Below are 14,822 nucleotides of genomic sequence, written 5' to 3'. Positions count from 1 at the left end.
TCCTGCGGAAGGACCACAGGCCAGGTGGGAAGAATCTTGATTTTTCAAACCTCCCACCATTCCTTCCCAATATTTACACACACACAAACACCCCATGAGGAAGAGGAAGGATCACCTAGAGCCCAGCAGTGGAATGCCATGGGAAGCAAGGGGAGGTTCAGCTGTATGATCCAAGAGTCAGTGGGATGGAGAGAAGCTGTAGGTTGCTCCTCTCCGTGGTCCTTCCTGGGCTTGGCAGTGGATGATCCAATGGTCTGGGTTACGCAGCAGATAAAAGCAGGGAGACAATGGTCAAATACACGGTGATGGGTAACTGAAGAGGGAAGCGCAATGAGAAGCACTGCTAATTAATTACCACCAGTAACTTCACACAGCAGGGGAGGGGTTGGAGATGTATCCAAAATGTTTGTTGAGATTTTGGAGGGAGTTTTCTCTGATAGGTAAAAGATGCCTAGAGAAAAAAGGCTTGGCTTGTGGCAACATATAGATATTTGCAATATATTGCTCATACATTTTGCGTGGTGCACACCCCCCTGAGAACTCAAATCCGTCTTGCTGTCAGAGGGGAGAAACATGAACCGAGCGTTAAACCTGTAAGGAAAGTGGCATTCCTTTGCTGGGAAAGGGAGGAAATTGCTCTGGCCAGGAATTGCCCTGGATCACTATCACCAGAGTTTATTTTCTTAGGATCTTTCCAATAAATACCAATGTCTCCGTTGTTGGGAATAATTTCAGCAGTTGAAAAGCGGCAATCTGATCGGATAACGCCTGGGGGCTTTTGTGCCCGTTCTGATTCAGCAGCATTAGCAAAAATACAGCAACATTAAATGAAACTTCTCAGCTAATCAGTCTCCATTACAACTTATCTTAAGAAGACCAAAATTAAAATGTTCTTTGAAAAGTAAACCCTTTATCATTAAAAGCTTGATGACTTGCATGTTTGGCAATTGGAACAAAAACCCATATTGGGGGAAGAGGAGTGTTATAAACCTAGTAGGGTTTGTGGTGATGCGTTACTCTTGCGTCTAGGCTGAGAGATGTATCCTATAACATCCTAGGAGATGTTATATAGCATAACTGCATCCGCAGTTGTATTGCAACTGAAAACAGTTTATGAAATTATGTCCGTTAGGATGGAGTTTTAACTGAGTTTTTACATGAACTGTATTCATGCTGTCATTGCATTTTGATACTCTCCAAATGCTTCATGGCCTTTAAATGCAATTCAACTTTATCATTTAATTTTATTTTGTCTTTTGTATATGCTTCATGGCCTTTAAATGCAATTCAACTTCATAATTTAATTTTATTTTGTCTTTTGTACGGTGTTTCAATCTACCTCGTTCTCTTAATGCATTATATTTAATGTAGAAAATACCACTTAGGAATATTCCAACATTATTCTGGTGAAATAACCATTCGTGTCCAACCCTAGTGTGGCACCCGTGCATCCGGAGCTTGGCCGGCGGACAAAGCCGGGGGTGCTGGGACATCCCTTAGGATGCCAGCGTTATTTGCAGGATTGAACGCGTCCCCTTGATTTCAGCGGGAGCTGCTGAGCGCTTGGCACTTGTGTTAAATCTCCCGGGTGAGTTCGGGAACGGGAAGGGCTGTGGTCCAAAGCGACGACGGCGCTCCGTCTTTGTCCCATGAGGTGCTGCTGAGGGCATCTCCTTTAAAACCAGGACAAGCATCCAAACTGACCATCCTCACTGTAAGCAAGGTAGGACGGAGGACGAGGACCTGCCCCACGCTGGGGCCCCAGCGGCTGGGTGACAAGAGAGGGAGGCGATTTATTATGCAGGACTCAGGCTCAGTGCAGAATGGGCAGGGTTTCCTATCCCTCTTCATGAGCTAGCTCATCCCTGAAAGGCCTTTCCCACTTACCCCGTGGCATCTTATTTTCAACAGTTCTTGGCTAGGAGCCCTTGCGGGGCTGTGTTATCTGCTCGGCAATGCTTCAAAACATCTGCCGGTCCAGGAGACTTTCCTTCCAGGCTGTAGTGATTCTCCTCCATAAATCTGTTTTCCTGCCTGTCCCCTTGTTCTCCTCTTTATTACGAGATCTCACGTCTCACCCCTGTGAGATGCTGCGTGGGCTCATCCGCAGTTCCCAGCACGTGCCCCAGATGGAAGCGGGGTTCACTGCAGCAGCATCCCGAGGATGCAGGCGCGGTGAACTCACCCGGCTTCTGTGCAGGGCCGGATCCTGCTGAGCGCATCCTCTGGGTGCTGCTGGCTCGGGAGCCCTGTGCGCTCCCTGTGCCACGTCTGCTCTGGGCTCGTGTGTCCTCCGGTGCTCGCTGTGGGGTTGTGCTGACCCACAGGCGGCTGCTCTTTCGTGGGCTCCCCTGGGAGCTCCTGCCCTTTTCAGCATCAGTGCTGGGAGTTGGATCCATGGGAACTCAGCGGTACATAGCTCGCTGTTTACATAGCCAGCGGTTTAGGTACCTATGGAGGGACTATAGATATAAGATTAACTAGAGATGGAATCAGCAAATGATTTCAAACTGATAACATTTGGAAATCCAAGCACTGTGCTTGCGGGTACTGAGCTGGGAAAGGCTTCCTTCACGCTCCCGTGGGTTATAGCTAGGACCCAGCAAAGTACTTAAATAATGTGCTTAACTTCCAAAAAGTCTCAGATGGTCAAACTGGGATTTATGTAATACATCTAAGTCTTCTGATAGTGACCTGAAATAACTTTTGCAGGTTCGATCTGCAAATCTGTGCTACTAAAAGCCATCTGTCCTTTGCAGAAGATGCTGCAATACCATGGTAACAAACAGCAAAAAAGTTTTTTGGGAGCAGCAAGTGCTTTGCCTCCTGAAGCACCAAAGCATTTCTGTTTCCAGCGTTGTATGTCTCACCTCTTTGCTTCCTGCGAGATAGAGAACCACAGCCTGCTGTAGGTGCAGCACAAGCGTGGTGGGCAGGTTCCTCTGCAGGATCCGATGGTGGGGCCACGGTGGGCAGCGAGGGCTGACCGGGGAGGAGCGGAGAAGCTCCCTTGCAAGGTTACTGACGTTTCTGTCTCTGCTTTTTCAGGGTTACCTTTCCGAAGGCTTAGTAACAAAGTGGTATCGCTCCCCCCGCCTCCTCCTCTCACCAAACAACTACACCAAAGCCATCGATATGTGGGCAGCCGGCTGCATCCTGGCCGAGATGCTGACAGGAAGGATGCTCTTCGCTGGTAGGTTTCTGGCTCCTGTTGATTAATTTTTTTTCTTCTTCCCTCCTTCCTCGCAACCCAGTTTGAAGGCTTTTTGGTGTGGCAGAGGGAATTCCCCTCTCCTTGCCAGCCAAGGCAACACTTGTAGCATCGCTGCAGGGATCCTGCACTTGGTTATGAGATGTGAGAGCTGTCTCCAGAGCAAACTTCACTTGTACAACCTCTGCTATTAGAGGGTCCCTTGTTTGGTGCAAACTTCCCTGGTACAGGCAGGCCTTTGGGGCCGGAGAAGAGTTACCATCTTGATTTTCACTCTGCCTTATTGCGCTTGTCTGGGATGGACGTGGGGTGCTACGGGTGGGATGGCACCCAGTGGGAAGCCACCGGCCAGTGGGGTGCCCAAGGCTGGCCGGGATCAACGGTGCCTCTGTGCCAAGACTTGCTGGGCAGGGATGGTCTGCTGCCAAAAGCAAAACCCCAAACAAAGAACAATTCTGATGAAACAACAAAACCTTTTTCTATTTCTGGGTTTCCAACAGAAAATAAGAGCTTCTTGTTGTGAGGGAAGATGCTAAAAAAATATCATGGGGTGGAGTATAAGGACAGAAGATAATGTGGCCTTGTCCCAAAAGGTTTGTACTCTGTGCTGTGGATTTGAATTGTGATTGGTGTCTTCAAGGTATTTCTTTTCTTTGAGGGAAAACACTTGAGTGCCACTACCCATTTTCAGCCATTTTCAGGATTTTCCTATAAGCAGGTATTGGAGTTGTAAAGGTGCAGTGCAACGAAAAGACGACAAAAAAAGCACCAGCAAGGAGCACATAATTATCAGTGCAGCATTTGAAGCTTGACTCTGATGTTCTTGAGAAGCAAATTTTTATTTAATACAATTCCAAAAATGCTACTGTCTGGTGCAAAGCTGTGCTTCCCAAGCTGGGAAGTGGAGCCGTTCATGCAAGAATGAAGCAGCTGCTCTCTGGCTATCAAAGGAGCCCGAGGTCTGCCAGCGATGCTCCTCCCTGATTGTCTCTACCCTCGCCCATTAGTGTTTTGAATGACAAGGTTTAACACATTTTGTGAGCAGCTGTTTGCAGAGTTGTGTAAATAAATAATTAGACCCATTAATAATGGAGAAGGACATTTTCTTCACACTTCTTTCAGTGCACTGCAGAGCTCCACAGCCAGTGCTTGATTGCAGCTGCTCGGTCGCTCCCTCCCCACTCCTGCTTGCAACTTCCATATCTCCTTTGTGGAAGCTGTAAATTAAGCAGTCTGTAGCATTTCGAAGAGATCATTGAAATTACTTCTCTCTTCTGCCTTCCTCTGATTCTCGGTCTTCCCTCCCCAAAATTTTCAAATCCAGGGACTTCAGCTCCAAAAATTATGCATCAGACCTGGCTGTTCCTGCTGCCTCCTTGGGATATATCCCAAGAGCAAGGACGTCTCCACATGCTGCTTGTCCCTGTGGGCACAGGGCATTTCTGGTATCGCTGGGAAACGCTGCACATGAGTGAGCTCCCGAGACAGCTCTGCCAGCCGCCTCCCCTTGCCGAGCCGTGGTTTGCACCGCGCAAGAGTCTTTGAGCTTTCTGGGTAGAAGCAAACTGGACGATAAGGCTAAGGCTTTGCCACTCCAGGGCGCTGGACCCAAACTAGTCCCAGGTAAACCAGAGCAGCAGAAGCAAATCCCAGCACAGGTTGCAGGGTCCTGGTCCTCGGAGTTGCACCAGACCAGAGCAGCGCGATGCCTGTTATTAAAGTGGGTGTAGCTGGAGCCCCAGGAAAATCCTTTTGGACTCTTAAGTCAATCTCTTTTTTCCTATATTTGCTCCTCATGTCAAACAGCAAAACAGGACTGGCTTTGTCCAGGTCCTTCTCTGGCCATCCCCATCAGAGCACCCAAGCACTCATCTTTATCCTGGTTTTCCAAACTCTGCTTGACCCCTCTCTCAGCCCCAGCTTGGTTTTTGTGCTGTTTGAGGACCCCAGGAATAGAAGCTACATTGGCTGACACCAGCCATCTACTGCCTAGGTGTCCAACCTGCTCCCTAAAGCTCCCTCCATGGTCAAGGCAGAAGCAAAGACAGCTCCAGGATGTGATTCGTCTGGCCTCTCTTAGGTGTCTGCCTTCAGCTGAGATTGTGCCTTAGAAATATTTATTTTTCCACTACTGCTCATAAAGAGCATCTGGAGAACAAGCTGAAGTGCCCATGCTGGTGTTGCACGTGGCTACAGGTGAGATCAATCCTGTCCAGGCTGGCCGGGCGAGGTGCCCCAGAGCAGCTATACAGGAACCTACTTCTCAGGTTGGTTCCTGAGAGTCCACAGCAGATTAGAGATCAGGAGATGGGATTTGGCACATCACAGACTGGGCTCAGCTGGACACGTGCTGTGAGCATCCCTGCTCCTCTGCTTTCAGACCCGTGCAATCCCTTTAATAAGCCCCCAGTTGAAGGTAGGACACTTAGTTAATGGGTGGGGATCGAAACCGGAGCTCAAAATACATATTCCTTTTGGGTTGCTTTAAAAATAGTTTGTAGACTTGTTACGGGAAGGTCTTGGCCCTGTGCCCCGTTTTCCTGGCCTCCTTCTATACCAGTAAGTAAAGAAGAGCCGGGGTGGGAGCTTGGCAGTGGGGCAGGGTGCTCATGGTGTCCCATGCCATGTACTGTCTTTCATCTGCTGGTGGCCAAAGAGGAGGAGAATAAAACTCCACTCAGAATAGCTAAAACTGGCAAACACTTGCAGGACAGCATGGGTTCATCTTTGCTTTTGCTTTTCTTCTCTTTGCTTGGGAGAAGGAGTTTGTCCTCAGCCAGCTGCAGCCCCCATTGCTGCAGGACGAGACTTTCGGAGAGTGCTGGGTCACCAGCAAACACCCTGTGGCAAATAACAGCGACATAGTTCCCAGAAAGTTGCAAATCTCCAGTAATTGCCTTACGCTGGATAAATTGTTTTTTGAGTATGCATCAGCGGCACAATTTAAATTGGGTGCTTAGCATAAGTCAATATAATTAACTCAGTTGTCTATCTGGGGTGCTTAAGCAATGCAGTTAAATTAAGGTGCTCGGTTATTAGGAATAGATGTCACTCACTGCTTTCGTTCTCCTATGCAAGTTAATGAACACCCAGCAGAGAGGGACCCTCGTCCTCCCTGCAGCCCCATCTCTGGGCAGTGCGGTGGCAGGAGCAGCTTTGGATTTGGCGGAGCCCCAGGAGGGCACAAGAAGTTTGGCTAACCCAAAGCTCACAGGGGCGTAGCATGTCTCCAACAGCTAAAATCTGGCTCACAGACCTTTAGAGAGCTCCCCACCACGAGCAGTGTGGAAGACAGGGAAGAGCATCCGTAACTGAGCGACTACAGCTCCCTCCAGTGACTTTTCCACCCTCTACTGCCAAAGCGTCTCCGAAAGCATCGCCAGTGGAAGCAAGAGAAAATAGGAGAAAAAGAAAAGCTGCCTGTCCTCGTGGATCTCCGTGGGGATCGCCAGCGGGGCCGTGCCCGTGACCAAGAGCTAGGAGGTGGCGTGGTGGCTCTTCCCATGGGATCGGTGCTTCTTCCCAGAGGATTTGCTAGCAGGGCTTGGGTGTTCAGCTGGGACTTGGCTGCAAGCCCAGGGAAGGGTTCTCTTTTCCCAGACATGATGCAGAGCTCCTTGTTCTCTCCTTGGGTAACGACAGCATGTTGTGTTTATTCTGTCTGTAGTTCGTGGTTTTCTTTTCAGGAATTAATGCTTCCAGAAGGTCCCTAGAAATTACATAAATAGAGGATAGTGGTGGAGAATTGGGTTCCTGAGAGCCATAATTCAATGCTTCCAGCATTGCATTAGCAGCTTCTTTGTGTGACTAAACACGGTGCCCTTTTGCTGCCAGGTACCTTCAGTGAGCAGTAGCTGGAGCTGCACTGGGAAGAGCCACAACGCCTTTGTGACTTTTAATACCCTGTAATTTTGATCACAATTTGGGAATTAGCCTGACTAACAAGGTGTTTGTTTCCTGATGGTCATCTTTAGTTTCTCCTGGAGCCATTCTGTGAACCTCTAAATGTCATAAAATTGGTTTTTCTGTAGGAAGGTCAATTCATTTGCCCAGGATTGATATTAGGAGGGTGTCCCACTGTCTTTTCTGCTTCTCCTATTGCTCTGTCTTCTTCTGAGGCTTTGTTCTGAGCAGACGGGTGCTGTGATGGTGACCAGCTGTGCTAATGTCAGTGTTGGTTTGGGGCTGTCTTAAGTTCGTTGCCATGTCCTGGCTCAGAGCTCTGCCATTCGCCATGAAAGTGGCCACGACTGCATTCTACCAAAACTTGTTGGAGTGATGAGGCCATGACGGATGGAGACCCTTTCTCAACCTTGACATTTGGACCTTCCCTTGCCCAAGGGGTGTGTTTAGGGTTAGCTCCCTGGATGCGAGTCTGGAAACCTCCTGCAGACGCACGGGGAGCTCTGGGCTGGGAAGGACAGCCCCTGCGATGTGCCAGGGACCTCCGAAGGGATGGGGTTGCCTGAGGGCGTGATGCCAGTAATGGTCTCCACCATCCCCTACGAATTGACCTCTCCACCCTCCCTGCAGACTCAGAAGTGCTGTGCCATAAATGAGGCTTGCTCACTCCTCTTGCTACGGATCAGCCGGGTGCTGCTTGCCAGTGAAGCAGCCTGAAATCCATCAGTGGGACAGCAAGGGGCTTGGTAGCCCAAAAATCCCCGTTGGTTTGTCTGCCCCAGCCAGCTTGCTGTCTTAATGGATAGTCCTGCCTCTAATGACAGAATATTTATAACCGGTGTTTCTGGCAGACAGAAAATCAATAGTGCAACTCAATATTTCTGCCAGGCTGCTTCTCTGCACACGTAGGAAGCTGGAAATCAGCTGTGGAGCTCTTGGTCGTGTCTAATAGTGCGCTAAAGAATGGGATTAAGGTTCATTAACGAGGCGGTTGGCTCCGCTCAGCTGGTGCTGCTGCTTCTCTCCTCTCCTTGACTGGTAGCCAGGCCTGAGCTGGGACTTAGGGATACATGGATAAATATGTCCTGAAGGAAAAGGATTAAAAATATATATGATTGCTCGTAGCAGTTGTGGGAATTGTCACCATCAGAGCCTTGACGTCGTGCCCAACAGCCAGGTGGGACCTGGTCAGAAAACCCCTTTCCCATTGGGAGAGCGCAGAGGTTGGGCACTTGCATTCATTTAAAGATGAAGCTTTGGCACCCCTGGAGCTGGGTTCATGATCTTTTTGTTATCATTGGGGTTGTGGCAGCACTTTTTGTCACTGCTGCACAGAGGCACTTTGCTTCTCAGCATAGCACAGCATGTGGCAGGGACACGTGGTGGAGATGGCGTTGGGCGCTGCCCTGCCCGGCTGCAGCCGTGTGAGCTGGGATGCTTCATCTGGGGCTGTGAACAAACCCAGCCGTGGTATTGCTTAAAGAGGGTCGTCAGTTTTGAGGTCGTTAGAGCCAATATTTGTCTCCTTCCATTGTGCAGGATGGACCCACCGATGGATAATAGCTCCTATGCCTGTGATTTCAGTTGGTACATTTTCTGCTGTGTAGCCATTTTAAGAAGATGTCTAGGTTAGTCAAAAAGCTGCACAGACAGTCTCAGGGGGATTACTGTAGGAGATCAGATTGTCTAGGTTAACTCTTTCAGCCTGAAAAAGAAGTGGCCTGGCTGGGAGTCCCACCATATTTTCCATGGAGCAAAGAGTGGCGGCTAATGCGGGGATGCATCAGCGTGGAGGGGCTGACGGGAGATGCGGCGCTGCGGTGACGTGACTCTATTCAGAGGGGTGGTCATGCAGGAGGGTGGCCAATAATACCAACTACCTCCCGATTTAACTTGTGGGTCTCAACTCACTGCCTGTTTTTTACCCATTTAGGGGGTCACGAGCTAGAACAGATGCAGCTTATTCTGGAGACGATCCCAGTTATCCACGAGGAAGACAAAGAGGAGCTGCTCAAAGTGATGCCCACGTTCATCAACAGCACCTGGGAAGTGAGGAAGCCACTGCGCAAGCTGCTCCCTGAAGTAGACAGTGAAGGTAGCGTGGTGCCTGCTGGCTTCGGCAATGTCCTTCTCCTGGGACTTCCCCCGGCTGCCGTGTTTTTGGATCTATTTCCCCAGGGAGTCACAGGAATTGTCTTCTAAGGCCAAGTGCATGAACACTGGTGAATGGGATTCAGGTATCTGGGGGTTTGCAGTGCATGGTCCCACCTGTAGCTCAGGTGTCCCCACCGCTGTCCCTTCTGGGTCCTGCTTGACGTCCCACCAGGGAAGGCATGGGCTGCAGGACAGCACTCATGATGCAGTAGCTTTCTCACAGGTAGCTCATACAGAAATAGGAGTGAAATAGTCTTCCAAGACTATTCCAAGACACTTCCAAGGCACATCCCCTTCATGCCAGCCTTGCTTCCCTCCCTTCCCTTTCCTCTTCTGGAGCTGCAAGTGAGGGTTTAGTCCAGAGGTTATTTTCAAGCCCTGTTAATTTTCTTGCTCTGCTTTTTGGATAAACACAATTTTATAGTACAAGAAAATAAATGCTTTTGCTCCACAAACATCTGAACTCCATGAGGTGGTTGCTACAGGCAGAAATGTTGTCCAAGTGCTCTGAGGCTTGGACATCACTCGTGTTGGGCTGTCACAGCCTGCAATGCTCAAATACCACTTCAGCCTCTTCCCTCCTTTGGCTAAAGCTTAAAAAAAATCAGCAGTGTGTTGTTGTGAGGGGGTTGCAAACCACAGGCTTTTGGACCTGAACTTCTGCCTGGAGCAGCTTTGTAGGCAGTGAGAGCTTGCAGATCGGCAGCCAGAGTTGAGCAGTGCGGACCAGGGCATGGCAGCTCTTCTGAGCTGCTTCCAAGGCTTAAACCAGGCTGCTGGACCTGGCCACCTGCTTTTGGGAAGATGTCAAGACCAAGCCCGTCATGTTCGCTGGCATAACTCTTCGTTATAAGACGTCCGCTATATGGGCTTGGCAATGCGATACCCATCGGCCCGGGTTACCCAGGGACCGCGTCAGCCTCCGGCAAGCAGGACTGGATTTATTCCCTGTCGTTACTGTGGGAAGAAAGGTTACCTGCGCTCCTTACATAATTCATCGACATTTTCCTGCCTCTCTGACCTGTAATGCATCGTAATATATAACTTGTAATATATCGTTCCACCATGCCTCTTGCCCGCAGTCAGTGACCTTATGAAGCTATTGATTCCTTCCTACTTAATTAGTCCAAGCAATGAAATAATCCCGTGGGAGACAATCGGATATTGGTTAATGTTTAAGCACTGAGGCAATAGGTATGGCCTGCCCTTTCTGCTGAGTAATTTTGCCCCTAAAGAAACTGTCCCATTCCCACAATTACATCTTTGGTGGGGATATTTCTGAAGGTACAATGTAAAATTTATAACTGAAGAAAGGCGTATTCCTATTTGTACCATCTGAACTCTAACGGACTTTTCCATGTACCAAGAATCAATTGAATAAGCAACATCTTTAATGATAGGATTGGATCTTTTTCACATAACCTCGGTAAAAGGAATCATCAAAGAAACCACAACAAACCCTCTACATTTAGATTTGATTCTAGTCACTTTAATTGCACTTAATTTCCTCCTTTGTCATTGTAGAAAGAGTTCATGCTCCACAGTCTTTTAAAAATAATTTTAAGCACTCAGAATTCTTTAAATATTAATGGATAAGATAATTTCATAGTGTTGATCACACAGAAGACTTAAAAAAAAATGCGCTTTAAATCTAATCCTGCTTCAGTTGCACATAAAGATGTGAAATCAGTTGTCTGAAACACAATGTGCCTGTCGAATGGTTCTGAGAGCGTGGAATCAAATCCAACACTGTCCAAAAGTCTTTTTGGGGTAGGAGCTTAGCCTTCTGGCCCAGGATCGCAGCACCAGGTAAAACGTGTATATGCTGTCCCGTGGAGGTGTGATGCTCTCACAGTCATTTCTCCTGCCTTGCTAGATGAGCTGACACCTGCGGGCTGCAGGATTGCTCCACTGCAAGCACACAGCTCCCGTGGGGCTAAGATGGATGCAGCCAGGACAGAAGTGCCCATTTGAGATGCACACGGGGTGTGACCTTTAATTCCTTCCTTACTTCGAGGGGATTTGTTATGGGGCATTCACAAGGCTCATCCTGGAGAGGAAGCTGGTATTGCTTTTGAGGAATTAATGAGCTTGTTTCTCTCTGCTTCGCAGCTATTGATTTTCTGGAGAAAATACTGACATTTAACCCTATGGATCGATTAACGGCTGAGATGGGTCTGCAGCATCCTTACATGAGTCCCTATTCCTGCCCCGAGGATGAACCAGTGTCTCAGCACCCGTTCCGCATCGAGGATGAGATTGATGATATTTTACTGATGGAAGCCAACCAGAGCCAGATGTCTAACTGGGACAGGTACGTATCTAGAGCTGGGTCAGAGACCAGATACTAGCTTAAATTCTTTAGGCAGAACTTGGTTGGTGAGTCTCTGACTTGCTTGAGTTCAGTCACACATGCTCCAGACCCACGGAGAACATCTGCTTTTCCTTCTTTGTGCCATATTGTAATTCTGGCCCAAGCTAGCACCTTGCTGAAGCCAACAAGGGGTTTGTCACTGATTCCATCAGGGAGCACATGTTGCATCTGCACATCTGCACCTTCCAGTTACCGAGTATCTTTCCGCTCTTGGTTTTATTAACAGCCTGTATGTCCTCATTTGAGTTACATTTGTTTAAATGACACTATGGTTCTTCCCTCTGTCCTCTGTCCCTATGATACAAGTTATAAAGTAATGTAATTCTTGTACCTTTCGGGGACTGGGCCTGTTTTGGAGCTCTGTATTTATCACTTTCCAAGGTGTGTAAGCCCCAGAGGCCACAGATCTGGGGTCTTTTTAAAAATCCTTAATTGTGCTGACTTTTAAGTGGTTTGCTGAAAGTCATACAGATAGTTTAGGGCAGATCAGAGCCTTGAGCTGAGGTCTCTCATGTCGTATGTGATTACCCCAGTTACTAGGCCAGTCCCAGTACCGGAGCAGGTAGGAAGAACGAAAGAAACATCTAAGAATTAACTAGGTTCACTTTCCTATGGAGCTCCTTCCAGCTGAGCAGGGTGAGCTGGCGGAGGATGTCTGCAGCGCTGTTCCTCTGCACAGCAATTAAATCTCCTCGCCTTCTTAATCCACTGTATTTCACCAGCATTGAAAAAATACTCTAAAGAAATCCCTTGCCTTCGCTATTATCAATCTCTTTGCCTGAGTGAACAAGTATCAGGGTGGAGGCTGGGGAGGACAACCAGGTAAATTAGGTAGGGAGGAAAGCTGGAAGCTTTTCTCAGGATATCCGTCTTCAGTGTATCACCACCGCGCCAGCATCCCTGCGAGTTACAGTCCCAAAAGCAACAAATCAGCTGCTGGAGGTCACCTGGTCACCCTTTTATCGCTTGGCTTTCTTGATGTGACAGAAGAAGCTGGGACCTAGACTGTTGGTCCTGCCACCCATCTGGGGACATCTGCTATAGTGCCACAAATTTTTGCAACACAAGCTGGGTGTTTCAGAACAGGAAGTGATTTTGCCTGTGTGCTGTGGGACACCTGAAGAGCATTTGATTGCCGGGACATCGATCCCCAATACCTGGGATAACACATCTTTTAAAGGCAGCTCGGTTAGGAACCAGTAAATTAGAGATCACTTTGAAAACCACGGGTGTTGTTGGGTAATTGCAATCAAGGGAGTTCGACTAGTTTGAGAAGTTATCACTTAGCAAGGTGACCCTTAGGGATGCTCTTGGTCCACAACGTCAGAGTAAACTGCTGATGTCCAATCTCAGTGGGGATTTAAGCTCATCTTTTTCATTTTTATGGCAACAAACAAGGAGCGCTTACACTGCAGGTGCTTGTCTGTGGGCTGAGGGATGATTTGGTGGTTAATATTGTTAATCATGTTTTAATCCCAAGTGGAGAGAAGGTGACCATCAGCTAAATGAAGGGGCCAGTTGGTTTGGCTGTTGGGCTTTTTTTCCCACTACTGGTGCTGTCCATGCAGCCTGGGAAAGCCTCAGACTCCTCATAAATTACTCCGGCCCTCTGCCCTTTTTAATACAAGAAAAAGGTCTCTAATATTAACAGGAATTTATAGATCTATAGGTAAGCACTATATTAGCAAGAAAAAGGTAAAAACAGCAGCAGCAGCGTGCATATCTGTTTGAGCGCTGCTGTTTCTAACGAAGCCATCATCTGCATGTCTAACAGCAGGATGTCTTTTGCAGGTATCACGTAAGCCTTTCCTCTGATTTGGAATGGAGACACGATAAATACCACGACATGGATGAGGTTCAGCGGGACCCCCGGGCAGGGTCTGAATCCATCGCTGAAGAAGCACAAGTTGATCCACGGAAATACTCCCAAAGCAGCTCGGAGAGGTTCTTGGAGCTATCCCACTCATCCATGGACCGAGTATTTGATGCCGATTGTGGGAAATCATGTGATTACAAAGTGGGGTCACCTTCCTACTTGGACAAATTGCTGTGGAGAGACAATAAGCCCCATCATTACTCAGAGCCCAAGCTGATTTTAGATTTATCCCACTGGAAAAGAGCAACCATAGCACCTGCAGCTGAGCTATCGCTGGAAGAAGAACCATCCAACCTCTTTCTGGAGATTGCTCAGTGGGTGAAGAGCACACAGGTGGGTCTCGAGTGTCCCAGTCCTCTTCCGGAGATTCAGGAACGGAGCCTGCCATCTTCTCCTCACCATCTCCGCAAAGAACCCACAGAGGTGAACAGTGAAACAGACCCTGAATTTGACTTGGATGTCTTCATCTCCAGGGCACTGAAACTTTGCACAAAACCAGAGGATCTTCCAGACAACAAGCTCAATGACATCAACGGGGCCTGCATATCTGAGCATCCCGGTGAGATTGTACAAACAGAGGTGTACCAGAAAGAGCGATGGTGAGGAACCCACACCTGGGAAACCCCGCTGTATCTCCCTGTTCCTCTCTGATGGTGTGGCCATTGCCGGGGGCTGAGTGGTTTCCATCTGTCATTGAGCATCTGTTTTTTTACACTATACCGAATGCCTTTTTCTGAAAGGCCAGCACAAACCACATGCCCCTTTTGATGCCTTAGAAATACCTTTAAGGGAATCAAGAGGTGTGAATGAAATACTGAGTTTCTTATACTGCCTTAACACTCTTGCCTTGCAACCTCTGGGACTTGTTTGAAACTTAAATGTACGAGGGAAAGGTGACAGTACATGATAAGTTTACAAACAGAAGTCAAAACAACTTCATTTCCTTTCTTTTTCTATAGCATCTTAAAATGATGAGGACAAAAATCAGCATTTTCATTATGGTCAGATCCCCTCCTGGTTTGACAGGTTCCCAAAACTTTGAGCTCCTCTGAGGCACCCGTGTGACTACAGGCGGTACAGAAAGAAGCGATGCCAGGCAGTGTCCATCAGCTGTCAATCGGCAGAGAATAGAACTAGAGGTAGAATTTGCCCATCAGACAGAAAATAACTCTTCAAGAATGTTAATGGGGAAGGAATTTAACATACAAAATATGGGCCACGGGATTTTATTTTATTTTTTCTGATGGGAAGACAAATTTTTTGCAAAGCACATTCTCCTTGCTTGGTTTCTCACACACAAATTC

The 14,822-nt window shown here is 48.1% G+C and overlaps 1 protein-coding gene across 2 annotated transcripts in view; it reads left to right on the top strand.

Annotated features, from left to right (window-relative positions):
* MAPK4 (mitogen-activated protein kinase 4) overlaps positions 1-14,121 on the top strand; it is a 21,303-nt gene extending 7,182 nt beyond the window's left edge. Inside the window, exons 2-5 of one of the 2 annotated variants that reach the window (XM_010292085.1) lie at positions 3,049-3,193; positions 9,048-9,209; positions 11,381-11,582; positions 13,434-14,121. In XM_010292085.1, the coding sequence (XP_010290387.1) occupies positions 3,049-3,193; positions 9,048-9,209; positions 11,381-11,582; positions 13,434-14,121 (1,197 nt within the window). Of the gene's footprint in view, positions 1-3,048; positions 3,194-9,047; positions 9,210-11,380; positions 11,601-13,433 lie in introns of both variants that reach the window. The other variant, XM_010292084.1, reaches the window with a different exon arrangement.
* The last annotated feature ends 701 nt before the right edge of the window (positions 14,122-14,822 follow it).

This window comes from Phaethon lepturus, unplaced genomic scaffold (genome assembly GCF_000687285.1).
Source record: "Phaethon lepturus isolate BGI_N335 unplaced genomic scaffold, ASM68728v1 scaffold258, whole genome shotgun sequence".
Classification (NCBI taxonomy): Eukaryota; Metazoa; Chordata; class Aves; order Phaethontiformes; family Phaethontidae; genus Phaethon; species Phaethon lepturus.
Note: the sequence above shows the minus strand (reverse complement) of the source record. Positions and strands in the feature narration are given on the sequence as shown.